We start from the raw sequence: 15,780 nt of genomic DNA on the forward strand, positions 1-15,780 counted from the left end.
CCACATGAGACCAGCTTTTTGGTTAACTGGACTCCTGGCAGATTTTAAGGCACCTTTTAGCTGATCTACAAAGTTTGGAAGAACGATAAACGCAGACAGGCGCTCAAAGTAAATTTTGCAAATTGTGCCCTTTTACTTATTTGGTGTCTCCAGTTCTGCTCTCTCTCAAATGAGGATGTTTTCCTCAACTCCAGCTTCATTTTAATCTTTAAATGCACACCCAGTATATCATCATCAAGACAGTGCATCTCCCAAGCACAAAGCAAGAAAATGTCCCATTTGGCTCCTTCGGCTGTCCTAGACTAACGCAAGAATTACAATAAGCTTACTCTTTCCTTCATTGCATTATATTCCTGTAGCAATGGGAAAGTATGTAATCTCACTCTATCATATAGTACTATTAAAGCTACTCTACTCAACATAGTGCATGCACATGCACAGTACAACCTCTTCTAACCTCTGTCCTTGATACTTAAATAGTAACAAATACAAAACTTAGTCTGAAATTCCTCCTGAGCTTGGCTACTTGCAGGATTCTCTCTCTGCAGGACTGGTTGTTCTTCTCTACACCTTAAAGATGTAAAGAAACCTAACATTTTATATTTCTGGGTTGCAGATAATTAAGCTCCTCTGATCTGGGGGCATGGGCACCAGCAGAATAGTACTGATCTGCCAAGGCACGGGGACTCAAGAGTCTAGCTTCCTTGCAGCAGCACCTGGTCTAGCTGAAGCACAGCAGTTTATTGGTCCCTGTAGCCCCTAAGCACTTTGGCTAATCCCAAACTTTGAAGCTATAAACTTAAATTTGTAAACAACCTGAAAGGGAGGATGAAGATTTAATCAAAGCAATAAGAAGTTCCAAAATTGCAACCAAGTGAGAGCATGGTCTTGGATATATCAGGGAGTATATCCAAGATCAGCAGTATGTTCTTCATTAGGTTAGTCCAATAAAGCCATATTGTTTGTTAAAGAAGCATTTTAGATCAATGAGATCCGTTTGGCTGATCTGGCTCAGTCTCCTGATTAATGAAAGACTGGCTCGGGAACTGCCTTTCTGAACAACTGACGCATCAGGCAGGAGAACTTATCTGAGTGCAGTGACACATGGCTTCTGGGACAACTAGCAACAGGCACTCAACCAAGTGTGCCAACCTAACGAAGAGATGGAAGTCCTGATTTCAGCCAGTTTGCTGTACAGCTCGTGCTTTAATTTAGACACATGAATGCTCTCAGACTTTTAACAGAGGAAGGATGGTGACTTGCAAAACTGTTAGTGTGTGAACTGTAGCATGCTGCTCAGCCCTTCTGGGGTCGTAACAGCCATAAACCCATGGCATGGTCTGGGATCTAGAGAACACTAACCTCTCTTCCCTTCTCCTCATTGTTTTACGAGATGATTTTTAACGTGCACGCCTAGGACCATCGGCAAAGCCCGTCGTTGCAATTTTCAAAGAAATGCAGGGAAATGCCAGAGATTCCATTAATGTTAATGGAAGTCAGGGGTCTTTCTTCACTTCTCGTTTGGTGTATGTTGAAATCAAGATCCACGATCCCAAGCATAATCAAGTGCTGATTTACTATTTCAGTGCTTAACACATTACAGAATGCAACACGCCGTTCACTTTCAGTCAGAAGTCTTGACAGCAAACTCCAAGATATGCATCTGTGGCATTATTTCTAGACATCTTGGAAACCATTTCAAACAACTGTGGTTCTCCAAGCAAGCCATGGTACATATTCAGGATACATCCACCCTGCCAGGTTAACAACAAATAGTAAACGCCAACTACAGGAGAGATTCACCTGCACTCGTCCCAGCAAATTCCTGAATGTATATACTAGTACTATGGCTGAAGCTTTGTGACTGATTTTTTCCCCAGCTGCCCCAAAGATCATTACTGGGGGCACAGCCAGCCTTGTTCCCACCCAGTTTCCATCTGCTTCTTTTCCTTCCGTACAAAGTTTTCATGGTTTTACATAAACGAGTTAGTCCAAAAGTTAATCTCAACAGATGCAGCAGAGCTTTCTGAGAGCTTGATCCAAGATTAAAGGATTTGGCAACACCCTAAAATGAACGGGGGTAGGGGAGGATGATAAATATTTATCTAAAATATAAGGTCATCTAAAGGTAAAAATCCCTTCACACCTTAAAAGGGAGAAGAGCCGGGGTTACTATGACACACACTTAAGGTTTCTGTTACCACAGTAATTATACCGGAGTCTTAGTTTTTATGCCAGCCCCAAGGTATCTTCTGATACCAGCACTGGAAGATGCACGATGCTTTCAAACGTTATGATCAGAAATGATCAGAAATGAGAAACAAATTAACAGTAGCCACTTCCAGTAAGCAGGGAGTGAATGTAGCCAACAGTCGTTATTCCTGTTTTGTCAAGCACTCCAGGGCAAAAGGAAAACGCTTTTCCTTTTCCTGGACTCTATGGGTTAAATTCCCCTGCTGCGGATTCGTGTCCCTTTAAATTTTAAACAGTGATAGACCAACAAGCCCTGATTCTAAAACCTCGCCTTTCCATTGCTACTTTGGTTTCCATTATCATGATTTCCTGCTTTATTGACATCGTACCATCTTTATTTCCACATATGCTGTTTGCCAGGTAGTTAACACTGTGACTGAGGTGGCAGAGAAAGAAGACCCCTCACTAATATAACATGAGTAAATCAAGGAAAAATTTAATTTACTTACTTTGATCTCACTGCCATCGCCTGTCAGAATTTCATTTGCTGCTTGCTAGAAGACGAGAGAACATTTCCTTCTCTCTCCCTCTTTCTTGCTCTCTCAGTTCTCCAGCACTTTTGTTTTATTTAAGCCACTGATAAATCCATATAAAAAGATAACCCTTTCTGGTAGCAGAATGGGAGATAATGATAATACTTTGAACTGTGTCAGACAGGGATGTCAAGTCTGACAACCTCATAAATCCAACCCTCTGTTTTCAAGCGCTCCATAATCCTTGATCTAATGCAAAGCCATCTCCCCTTACCAGCATGTGTCAACCACCAAATCACAAAAGTAAACCCTTCACTGGTGTACTGATCAGCACCACAGATACCTTCTGTGTCTGAAAGGCAGTTGCAGGTTTTTATTTTGCACCCCAATACGAGGCCAGAACAGGAGCCATATTGAAGGAAAGTGGTCATGCCAAACATGGGACCCCCAAACTAGCTGGTTAGTAGCACACAAAGGCTCAGATTTGCAGCCTACGTATAATTTGTTCGCCTTTGCAAAATGCGCCTGAAGCTAGGCAGGGTTCAGCCCTGCACGCCAACAACAAGAACATTAAGCAGTGCCACAGAGCCTTTCTTCAAGGACAAGGCACCATGTTAGCCCCAGTCCTGTTGATGTGCAAGGACTGAGGGACTTGAGTGCCTGCGGTAGTACAAGAAAAATGCACGGATCTAGGGAAGGGCCACGAGTCACCTCCCTCTCACTTACACATGCTCACATTGTCTTTCCAGATGCCATGCCCATTACGTCAGGTTATCTCATGCAGGACTGCAGCATTAGCTGTAAGCATTGTGCTGCATTGCACACTAACCCTACTGTGTACAGCGACTTACATATATGGGACATGTTTGAATGCACGAATGTGGTGATACTACATTTGCATATATACACACAGACACATCAAAAGCATGCATTTCTGTCACCTACTTACAGGAAAAATGCTGCCCTTCTGCTCAGCCCAGCAGCATGGACACTCGCAGAGTAGGGCTCTCTGAGTCACCATAAATCAAATCAGATATAATTTTGTCAAACCAGTTATTGCAACTGGCACTCCTGAGCCTGCAGATGGAGCTGGCCAAGAAATGATGTCATCAGTGACACGTCCACTGGGCTCTTTCACAATGCCTATGTCACGAGTGACGTCACTCTCTGGCCAGACGGGGCACTGAGCTCTCAAATCAATAGACACCAACTGGAGTTCTAGCTTTGGCTCGCCATTTTTTTTTTTTTTTATGTAAAAGTGAGTTTGCAAACTAGTACTAAATTCACATAAATTTGCTCGTTTTTCCTTGGCTGATGTTGGCCAACTGGGGGCCTCTGTTGTTTTTGTATCCATTTGATTTTACCCTGCAAAGGTATCTATTGCAAAATAACTCGCTAAGAAAAATATACTTTCAATTCACCGTCTGTTTCGCTCTGCTGAAGAATAAAAGATGGAGCTCCAGGCCTGTCGGGGAACGTTATGATTTTTTAAATACCAGGCAGAGCTATGGTTCAAGTTAACAAATCTTAACTGTGCTCAGTGAAGAATCAAAGTTAAAAGGGCAGTTTGAAAGGCCAAAGGCTCGTAGCCCTGGTTGCCCTCGTATCTGTTGACAGCCATCAAAAGTGATTAGGAAAAAAGGGGCAGTGCATCGAAGAAGTGGCAAACAGAAATTGTTCCCGGTGATTCAGCTGTTGAGCGCTGTGGGGATGGAGTGGGAGACTGTCAGGACAGGTGGAGGAAAGTGAAGGAAGGAGGGAAAATAACAGGGAAGAGAATGAGAAGGATGACAGCCTGTTAATGTGGAGGAGGATGCATTAAGGCAGTGATTCATTTGGGACATTTGAATGAAAAAAGCTCAGTGAAAATGCCATGAGAAACTCAGCATTACTTTTATTATGGAAAGCAATCTGAACGCTACTTGGCTGCTTTGTTCTGCATAGGTGTAGGTGTGTGGTGGCACATCCACCAGACCCCTCTCATCAGGAGAGACTGCTGCTATAGCAGAGGGGCAAGCATTAGGAAACCTCTTTTTGGGGGGGGGGGGGGGGGGGGGTATGGGTTTTTTGTTTGATTTTTTGTTAGTTGGGGGGGGGAGACGGGGGTTTGAAGTAAGATGATTCTGCCTGAAGAGGCAAAGAACAGGAGAACCTGCTCCCATACAGCTCCCCTGCATCTGCGCCGTAGCCCAATCCACGGCTGTCAACATCTTTTCATATGTGCTTTTCGCTGAACACCTGTAGGACCGGCTCTGCCTACAGGAATTAGAAAGGGAAACCCTTCAACTGTGTGAAGGAGCATGAGGGTGTGTGCGTGCATTAATATTTTTGAGCCAGAGGGTCATCCTGTGTCCTGTATGTGGTCCTTTGGTAGGGACATAACAGGAGAACATTTAGGATGAATCCTGTTAAAAAGCCAACCCACGTGGTTCAGGCAGAAGGAAACAGCGTGTTCTTGAAGACAAGAATTGGGATGCCCCTTGTGTATGGAAAGTGCCTCACACACTGGGAGCATTATCGCCTGCTCCTGATAAATACATTCAAGCAAAAATTCAATAAAGAAATAATAATGACTCTTCTGATTTTGTTGATGCCCCTTCTTGGATGAAACCAAACAGGGTCTTTCTTATTGTGCTTAAGTCTACATCTCCTCCATCCCCCAGATTCAGCACCCCAATGATTCCCTCAGGCACCGTTCCTGTTTAAAACCATTAGGTCATCCAGGCAGGAACCAGATACTAAACCATGCGTTTCTGGAGCCCACTCATGCAGGCTGAATCAGCACACACATCTCCAAGGAGGGCTTGCGGCGAGCGGTTTAGGAAATCACAGCAGCCCAAATGTATTTGTGGCTATTGAACAATTATGCACAACGCACACAAAATCAAGATACCATTTTTCTATTTAGCATATTACAGTGTATAAAAGGTTAATAAATTAAGAGATGCTACCAGCCTGTTCTAGATCTGAGTAGTAGATCCTATTGATAGGTCTAAGGATATCACCAGACAAGACGGTTATAAGCAAGGATCTGGATTTTCTGTTTCCCATGGAAAAACAGAGAAAAATGTTAAAGGAGAAACCCGCAGATTTCGCAGTTTTGCAAAGAGCTCTCTGTGGGCTGGCAGAGTTTCAGCCTGCAAGGGGCTGGGAGGGAGCGGGAGGAGGAGCAGCAGGCAGGGGGCACCATGTGCATGCACATGCACACGGCCGCCTGGCAGCCTGGAGAGCAGCTCCCACAGGTAACTGTGTGTGGGAGGGGGGATTGAGGCCCCTCATAGGGAGGGAGGGAGGGAGGAAGGAAGGAAGGAAGTCAGTGGGGCAGGGCTGGGGTTGGGGCTGAGGCTGGGACTGCTGCCCAGCTGAGCAGTGTGTGGGGCTTGGGGCCCAGGGCTGCAATGCACAGCTGCACGGCCCCGGCAGAGAGCAAGACAGGGTGGCAGGTGGCTTGTCCAGGGGCTAGGGGGAGTGGGGCCAGCTCCACACCGCTATGCACACTCCCACAAGGCAGGGGGGACCTATGCCCCCAGATCTGTATGCGGGGTGGGGGGGGGGGGGCAGGGGCCTACGGGTGGGAGTTCAGGGGCACTAGCAGGGCTGGGGGAGCTGTGGAGGGGGAGTGAAGAGCATGAGCAGGGCTAGGGGGTTGTGGGGGGGAAGGTAGAGTGAGGGGCTTTTCATTTTAATAATGGATTTTGGAGTTTTTAGGATCCCTGGTTATAAGCAACTTACTGAACTGTTGGACTCTAGCAAGGACTAACTTAATCATTGATTAACTCAACGTAAGTATTTATAGATGTACTCGGCATAGATTGTGAACCATATGGGAATCACTCTGCTCCCATCACGCACTCAAACGACCAAAAGCAGACACATATCTTGCAACAAATAATCCAACCAGCTCAGCCTCTGGCTGTTCTCCTCTGCTCCACCCCTCCCTACCCAGTTATTCCCAGTCACGAAGAGTGAAGGTCCATTTGCTAGATGGAGATGTCATGCTAGCTGAGCCTAGACAACTTCTCTCCACAATCAATGTGGGACAGCTCTGTTTGGAATTTATACGACGTTCCACTTAATTGCCATTGCAGGGAGATACCTTAGGCTTAAGAAAACAAGACGTGCCATATCAAACAGAAACATTCATCCACAGTCTTGGCTCTCACAGTGGGAACCAGAGTGAGGAAAGGATTAGCTCCCACAAAAAGAAGCAATATAAACGTGACGCTTGCCTTATGACAGGCAGGGAGGACATGTGAATCAGCTTCCTTTCTCCTGAAATGACTACCAACTGCCTGTTACCTTATTCTTGATCTTATCTTCAGCCTGGGACTGCGGACACTTTTCCCCAGACATGACGCAATTTCTCAGATGTTATCTGCACCTGAATGCATGTATCATAAAGCTGGACTTTCCACTCAAACATTTCTGAGAAAATGGCATTGTTCTGTGTTGTGCACTTGGAGATGTGTATGTTTTGTGCGCACATGAACGATGACTTAGTTTTATCCAAATTCCTTCATATGATAGAATAAGTCTTAATTCAATAACCAATGGGTCAAATGTAACCTGAAAAGATGCAGTGGTTAGGAGAGGCAAAGAGAAAGTTTCAGTAAAAATCAAAAAAAAAAGAAAGAGATAAAGAGAGCAAAAGAGTGAGTGAGCAAGAGAGAGGGAGAGAGAGGTGTCTGTCTAATACTATTCATTGTGCGAGTCAGTGGTTCTCAACCTTTTTAGATTCAAGAAACCACTCATTAGATTCAAGGTACCCCTTGGAAAATACCAGTTTTTAGCTTTCAGTCATTTTTTGACTACAAAAATTAGGGGTGCACCGATAGAGGTTTTTGGGGCCGATACCAATAGCCAATATTTAAGGAGGCTTATCAGCCAATACTGATCTGATTTCCAATACAGCTGCCTCCAGCCTGGCAGATCAATGCCCCCTGCAGTGAGGGAGGGAGAAGGGGCAGGCGCTGCCTGGGGGGGCGGGGCATGCTGGGTGGAGGTGGCTACCATCGCTGCTTGCACACTGGGAGGGCAAAGTGGGGAGAGAGGGGGGAGTATGCCCCCCGGATCTGCGTGGGGCAGGGCGTGCTGCAGCCAGGGCTGCACAGGGCTCTTCTTGTGGGCGCTGGGCTCAGAGAGGATGCCAGCAGCACTGGGAAGATGCTGCATCCACACCAAATTTTACAGCCACTCCGCTCCCAGTGGTGCTGCCACCAGCCACAACCCCAGCTTTTCCTGGCATGTGGGTGGATGCGAAGCATTAAGCCAGGGCTATGCCGGGCAGCTGGTGGCAGTGGCACTGGGACCGGATTAGCGGTGAAATAAGGGGTGGGTGCATGCACCCCCTCCCCATGCCCTCCTGGGGTGCAAGCAGTGGCAGAAGCTGCTGCCCCTGCCCCCTCCCTCACTGCAGGGGGCACTGAGTACCCCCCACGCCCCTTCCCTTTCCCCTGCCCTTCCATCACACTGGATTTACCAGCTGGAGGCAGCTCTCCTCACTGCCCGAGTGCTGCGCTGTGGCTGCATGCAGCAGGGGCGTTTATCGCCCAAATTGTTGATCCCATCGGGCTGATCTCTGATACAGCCAGTTTTCTTTTCAAATACCTCCCCTTATTTATTTCTTTGCTTCAGTCTATCTTTCCTAGATCTTATCCCTCATCTTAACGGGGTTTGTGGGGGACGTAGGTGTGTGGCAGAATGTGTGTGTATGTGGGGTGTGGGGGTGTATGTGGGTGGGTATGGGGTTTATGGGGGGCTGTAGGGTGTGCATTGGCGGCTGTGGGGTGTGCATGGGGGAGTGTTGGTGCATGTGTGTTTGCTGGGGTGTGTGCGTGTAGCAGCTGTGTGTGGGGCTCCCCCTACAGGTGCACAGGTGTGTGTGGGGGGAGGGTGTGGGTATGTACAGTGTTTGTGGGGTGTCTGTGTGGGGGGAGGGGTGTCGCTGTGGTGTTTGAGGGTATATTTGGGTGTACACAGAAGCCCCTTGCACATGCTCCCTGAGCCGTTCAGTCCATGCTCCACAACAGCCCAGAGCCCATGCACCCTGCCACCGCCAACAGAGAATAGCCCCAGAATGCCCTGTGCCTGCACCGGACTCACTCCCATCAAAGCAGATCAGCTGGAATCCAGGCACAACCCTGACCCGGCACGCTCCCCACTGCCTGCCCGCGGTGCGTCCTGCCATCCCCTGGGCACGCAGCGGGGCTGGGGCGGCTCTGCAGCTGGACTGTCTTTCTAGGCAGCCCAGGTAGTGGCAGGGACTAAATGGCTGCTGCCACTGCCAGCCCGTGGTACTGCTGGGGACCTGTACAGCACAGCCCCGATCGCACATGCCCTGCGCCTGGCTCTAGGCTTGCCTGCTCAGGCTCAGCAGCGTGGCGTGGGACAGAATCTGTTGCTCAGCACAGGAGGAAAAGCAGTCCCTCTCCTTTGCCACTGCCAGAGCTTCCTGGTGTAGCCTCCTGGAATCCGGGCCATGCCAGGCTGCCCTGCATCTGCTCTGCACTGCTACCGCTGATCCGCTGGGCAGCCCAGAGGCAGTGGTGACACAGCATAGGCATAGGGCAGCCCTGTGTGGGCCTCAGGCAGCAACACCACGAAGCACCGGCAGTGGCTGCTTTTACCCCAAGCTGAGCAGGAGCTTTTGTCCTGCGCTGCTCCTGAGCCTGGGTGGGCAAGCCTGGAGCTTGTGCAGGGCGTGCAGCGTCAGGGCTGCGCATGCCACCTGGGCTGCCTAGAAAGGCAGTCCAGCTATGGAGCTGCCCCAGCCCCACTGCATGTCCAGGGAGCAGCAGGACATGCTACAGCTGGACGGTGCCCAGGCCAGGCAGGTACCCACCACAGGCCAGACAAAGACCTGCCACAGGCTAGATCTAGCCCACGGACCATAATTTGCCCACCCCCGGGCTACTGGAAGCAAAATGGAAGGAATTGCAATTAAAAACAAAAACAAACTTTCTTTTTAACCTACAGGGAAAGGTAAAGAACAGTCAAAAGAAACATTCAATCATTTGACCAAGCCAGTGAAGGCAGAAAGCTCATTTACACCAGCAGCAGCTTAGAGATGAGAATACTAAGCAAGAACTCGCCCTCAGATACAACTCTATACAAGGAGACAACAACCTGATCTGTTAATACAAAGGCCCAACCTATTCATTGGGCAGGACTAGGTTCCTGCTGCTTCCCATCCTAGAGAAGTGCACCTAAGTTTGTGTTAAGAGCTGGACCCTTTCCATAGTCTGTCCAGAGTGACCATTCCCTGTCCCTGGAACAGGTAACAAAGCTTAGATATTTCAAAAACATGAAGCCATAAAATTTATCTCAGCGGGAGGCCGAAGGTGGCTTGCGACTTAGACTCAGTCACTATCCTTTTGCCACTAGCGTCTGTGCCTTGAAGATGAGAAAGGACTTGATGAGAAACCCAGTTTGACATCTTAGTTTGAAAAAGGATTTCACACAGCGTATAGGATTAGAGACAAGTTTTCTAAAAAGAGTGACTTCCCCAAAGGGAACAAAAGCATAAAGATCTACTCAGTCATTGGGTTTCTGCTGATTCATTTGAATAATTAAAGTTATTTGGACATCAATTAGTATTACTTTTGCAACAGTTACTGTTTTCAAATGGCAACAGCAAGTGGTTGCCCACCCACCAATGCTGGAAAGTTGCCATACTTTCAATTGTTTCCACAGGCATTACTACTCTTGCCATATGACTGTTTGAAGCATTTTACAACCAGGCTCTTCGCAGATTGTAATGTATTTCTAGGGTTGCTTGCAGTGGCAAGATACTAAGATTTTTTTTCCATCCTCTCCCTTCCCTGCAGTGGGCAGCACTCTCAAAAAGTTGTGCTAAATTGGGAAACAGGATTTTTCCCCCCACACAAACATTCCAACGGGCTCTGCACCTAAAACGCAGGATTAAACGTATCTTTTTCTTTGTACAGCTATGGAATTTGTGGCTTCTGATTTCTGATGGGGTGTGATGGAAACATTTCAGAGCGATTATGGGTTAAACACTGGAGGTCCTCGAGAGAGCTACATCCCCCCGGCAAACCAGAGTCATAGCTGTATGAGAGCTTCTGAATGTGTAAAACAGCTGCTGCATTTCCAATATGTGACTGTCAGTATCTAATTTATTGCTTTATGAAGACCTCTGGGACATGTGGGGGATGGAAAGTGCAATTAAAATTCCAGGTTTTTTATTTACCTTAATGACAGTGCTTTATTTTAGCAGCTGCTGGGATGTGTTATAAGTAACTGCCCATGGATACAGATGAATCCGTGCTCACAGTTGCCTATCAGAGTTTCTGTTCACTTGTGTGATGCATATACGTCCATATAATTTGTTTTGCAATTTGGCGACAGAGGGGAGTACAAGGTAGCTCTGAGCAGCAAACATTTCCCTGATTAGTTCGAGCCTTTTTTCACCAATAGGGTGCATATTGTCACAACTGGAACGGGTGGGGAGAAGTGACATAAAACAAAGTGGCAAATTCTAGGGCCACACAATAGGGATGCAGTGCAGTTCTGATGAGTCAGCTTGTCCTTAGCTGCCCGTCTTGAGCTAAGACGGCGTCTTTTGCTGAGGTTAAATGAAACGCACCCTATTCCAAGAAGAGGGTTCCAAATATCTCCTTGGGAAAGAGCAAGCCACAGAGAGAGCGACATAAAAGTTTGTCAGCGAAATCCTAGGATCTTCCAAATTTGGAGAGAGAACACAGGTCAGCATTTGTGTTTCCTGTTAACAAGAAGCACCAATTTCAGGTAGGTTTTGAATCTATTCAATGGACTCCGCTATTCAGAGCAAAGTGGAAATTCCATCAGTTTACAACAGGCAACGCTACAGGATGAAAGACTCTCTCTCTCCTGTTCGAAATGCAGCCTTTGTGGGGAAACACACAGAGCACAAAGGGGTAGACTATCAGCTCTCACCCATCAAAGCCTCTGCTTTCTCAGAAATGTAGCTTTCTTTACTGCACATCGCCAGCACTAGGAAAACAAAGGGGTGAGAGCAGCTGTCAAGCTGAAACTCTAAAAGGCACCTAAGGGGGTGAGGACCCCAACTTCCTTTCAGTTTAATAGTGCCTAATTGGTGGCCAACTCCAATAAAAGTCTCTGGAAAATTAACCTAAATCTCTGCTACAGTCAACAGGGAGGACGACTCCACACGTATAGTTCTCATTACGATATAGAACAGAAAATACCTATGGACCGCCAAGCCCATCCACCTGGAAATGACTAATCCTCCAATTAACATGCCAAACACCTCTGACAGCACATTTAATTCACTGATCACCTAGTGCTTTATGAAGTCAAGTCAGCCTAATCCCCTTCTACCAAATGCAGGAATCAAAGCACACATTATGCAGGCTGCTTTTCTGAGGCAACACAGTGAACCAGAACCCAGGTCTCCTGACTCTGAGTGCAATGAGGTGTCTGCTCACTAGAGCAATCGTTCTCCTTGGTTCACCACTGCTTCGCGCCCCCGCCCCCCCCCCCCCCAGCTTTAAATGTTTCAAGGGATGGAACAATGAGGCAAATGTTCACGGAGCGAGTCCGAATTTTTTCCAGTGTCCTCCAGTATTGCAATAGAGTACAATAGTTCCAGCTAACTGCGAGGCCTCCCATGAGTTTCAGCCCAACTCTGCAAGTCTGTGGGGAGGGGAAAAAATGGGGCGTGTGGTCCCATCTTTCTCGACTCCTTGGCAAATTTGTTATCACTGCCAGCATGGAACAATTTCTGCCCTCCCAGCTGGACTGTTTCAGGCCCTGCTCAAGCTCGCAAAGGAATGGGGAAATCTCCTTGCACTTGTACCTTCCCTACTCAGAAAGCAAATGCAGGGTCACTTGGCCTAGCCTTGGTGTAGAAAATCATGCACCACAGAGATATCAGCAGCAACGGCAGTTCAGCGAACCCTGCCTCTCTATTCATGTCGGGTCCTCGGCTGTAATACCGGTGCATACCTGAAATCCATGTTTGCCTCTCCACCACGTGGTCAACTCCTTTGGAGGCATGTCAATAACAGACACAATGTCTCCCACCTAGAAAATAAGATAGCCACCCATTAACATGGTTACAGAGAAAGCACTGCTAGACTGAACACACGTTCTTCTGCTTTGTGTGCAGTCCAACACCCACATGAGTAACTGCACAAACAAGTGCCCCGAGGCATCATGCCTTGTATAAGCTACCAGTGGAGCAAGAGACTTAATGCACTGTAAAACCTCCAGGATGCACCTTTTAATGTATTCATAAGGAGAAGGTGTTTAAAAGGAGCCACAGGGAACAGAAATGTTCTGATTAAACTGTGCAGTACGTGTTGCGGAAATAAAGCACAAATCCTCTTGGGAAATGTCCTCTAGAAGCTGAATTCATGTTTGCCTTGTGCACCGTGTATGCCTGCCTCTCTCTCTGCTCCCTCCCTGTCGTGCCCAGGAACAGAAGAAATGTATGTGGTGCTCCTGAACTGACAGGTCCATGTTCCCCTGAATTAGGAGGCTAACGCAGCAGTGAAGCTGCAGGATGTTACGAGAGCAGGCTAGGAAGACAGCAATATCAAACTTGACAGAGTGGCCTAGAAAGATTAGTGAAGCTTTGCATTTTCCTCTAAGACTACTTCACTTGCAAAAATGGTATGGCCGGAGGTTTTTGTGGAAGCAGGTATGTGTGTACATGCACGTGCAGATTTTGCCAACTGTGAAGCAGAACGGTAATACCGTTCTTCTGATCTGACACAATATTGTGCTAAGTACTATAATAATTTACAACAGCAATAACCAGCTTTTCTACAGCGCTTTTCATCAGTAGATTTCAGAGCTGTGCAAAAGAGAGATCATCACCAGGATTTCAGAGACCAGGAAACCGAAGCACACCACTCCTTGTGATTAGGAAAGCAGAAATCAGCCAGATCTCCTGAGTATTCGGTCTAAGAGGATGGTTGTAGAGATAGCTTCTGCACAGTGTTTGGGACACAGCAAGGGGAGGATGGAATAGTGGTTAGGACACAGCAGAAAGGGCATGGACACATACATAACTGTAGCAGTTTCAAAAGAGCAACAGCTGTTACGTTGTAATTGCTACCAAAAGACAAGACAGGAGTGATACAACTATGGCAAAACAGCTCCAATTTTAATCTTAGATGAAGCAGTGAAAGTGGGAGCACTTTTGCTACATTTGTATCATTTCCCAATTGTACCTATATATTAAAATGTAACAGCTGCAGCCCTTTTGAATCATTCCCTTCCTGAAATGGCTCCAGATGTACTGATGTCCATATGCAGAGATAGTGGAGACCTATAATTTTATACCAAAACCGTATCAACTCTGTGAATTCATTCAAGCAGTAATCTCCATGCTGTGGTTGCCCTGTCTGTAAAACCTATGTAAGGCTAGTAACAACACCTTACTTAGCTTGTTGCAAAAGTAAACCAATGGTTTGCACAGAGCTTTGTGATAGCTTATGGAATACTCCATTGGTGCAAACTATTTTATTGTTATTATTAGTGTTGGGATACTCCCAAATAGCTTGTGCCCCAAACTGTACATAATGTAACTTGAAAGGTGGCACACAGTCTATTTACTTATGTCTTTCTGATTAACTCAGTGCACGTTTCCAATAATTGCTTCAACTCAGAATCTGGACAAAACCTCCAGAGCACCAAACTATCTGTATTATTTGCCCATTGTTAAAACTGTGATGGTAGAAACCCCCAGAGGCAGTGACTGCATGTTCCTAAACATTTGCGTGCAATGCTTTGCAAGCCCCATAAACAGTAACAGTGTATGCACACTGCACAGGACGGCTTAATAGCCCAGAGGGACCAGAACCAGAACCACATTTCAACAGAGCCCAAGACCAGATTTTCAAGTGCAGAATATCCAGCATTGGTGATACTTGAGGCCAAATTTTCAGTTCACAGCCCTGCATACACGATGAGCTGAGCTGCTTTGAAATGATGGCCCCTTCTTTTGGTGGGGGTGCATATGAGAGGTGCATACTTCTCATGCTATATGAGAGGTGCATGCTTTTGCAACTGTGGCTCTAAGTCAGCGCTTCCCAAACATTTCCTCAACATGACCCATTTATGACCCCCTTTCCTCAGCATGACACCTCACTCCCAACTCGCAGGCCCTCATCCCCTCCAGATGCCCCTCACTCCCAACCCACAGACCCCTGGCCCTGCTGGTGCCCTTCACTCCCAATCCACATACTCCCTACACTCTCCCCAGGTGCACACAGGGGCCTACAGCCCCTTGCCCCTCCACCCCTGCAGCGCCTGAGCCCCCGCTGCTGCCCGCAGGTCGCGACTCACAGTTTGGGAACTACTGCTCTAAGTGGAAGACTGTTCTCTGAGTAATACTCCTCACTCCAATTAAACATGCACACATGCCCACATACACATGCATACCCAGAAGGTTCTTCTAAAATTATCTCTAGACAATTTTTAAGGTGGTGCAGAATGAGCTATTCAGAAGCTAAGCTAAAACACTAAACAGCATCTATTTCACCTAAAGATCCTACTGCCGGGTTTGGCGATGGTTTTGGGTAGAGTGCCAAAAACACCCACAACCTCGACTTGTAAGATGTTGGCGTGACAGGTGGACAGTGGATGACCCGCAAGGTGTGCCATCCTTGTTGTGGCAGTGCAACCCCATCCCCTTCCACGCCTTCAACCCCATGCTCCGGCACCCGTGTCAGGGGTTGCCAACCCCTGGTCTACTGCCTAGCAAATTTGTGTTTTACAGATAACTCAACTCCTTTACCCTACTTTGTGCAAGTAAGTTGACTGAATCAGAATTTTAGGCTACATTTCACATTAGAGCCTCAAAGTGCACAAATGTATTTTCACACACGTGCGCACGCGGGTTACTTCTTTTATGTCAACTATGAGGAATGCAAGTTCTTCTAATTATTTACCTCAAAGGACAGTTCATCTGCTGCTTGAGCAATGTATCTCTTAATAACATGGGCAGCAGCGATGGCAGGAACGTTAATGGACGATTCTTCATGGACTAGGAGATGATTCCCCTTGTTGTCAATCTGAAAGAGAG

General features: G+C 47.0%; 1 protein-coding gene across 7 annotated transcripts in view; it reads right to left on the bottom strand.

The window, feature by feature from the left end:
* ARHGAP32 (Rho GTPase activating protein 32) overlaps positions 1–15,780 on the bottom strand; it is a 450,132-nt gene that overhangs the window by 95,996 nt on the left and 338,356 nt on the right. For all 7 annotated transcript variants that reach the window (XM_090026884.1, XM_090026883.1, XM_090026889.1 and 4 more), the window contains 2 exons: positions 15,647–15,769; positions 12,693–12,770 (listed from right to left, as the gene is read on the bottom strand). In XM_090026884.1, the coding sequence (XP_089883010.1) occupies positions 12,693–12,770; positions 15,647–15,769 (201 nt within the window). The remainder of the gene's footprint in view (positions 1–12,692; positions 12,771–15,646; positions 15,770–15,780) is intronic.

This window comes from Crocodylus siamensis, chromosome 14 (assembly GCF_052110815.1).
Source record: "Crocodylus siamensis isolate JL-2025a chromosome 14, ASM5211081v1, whole genome shotgun sequence".
Taxonomy (NCBI): domain Eukaryota; kingdom Metazoa; phylum Chordata; order Crocodylia; family Crocodylidae; genus Crocodylus; species Crocodylus siamensis.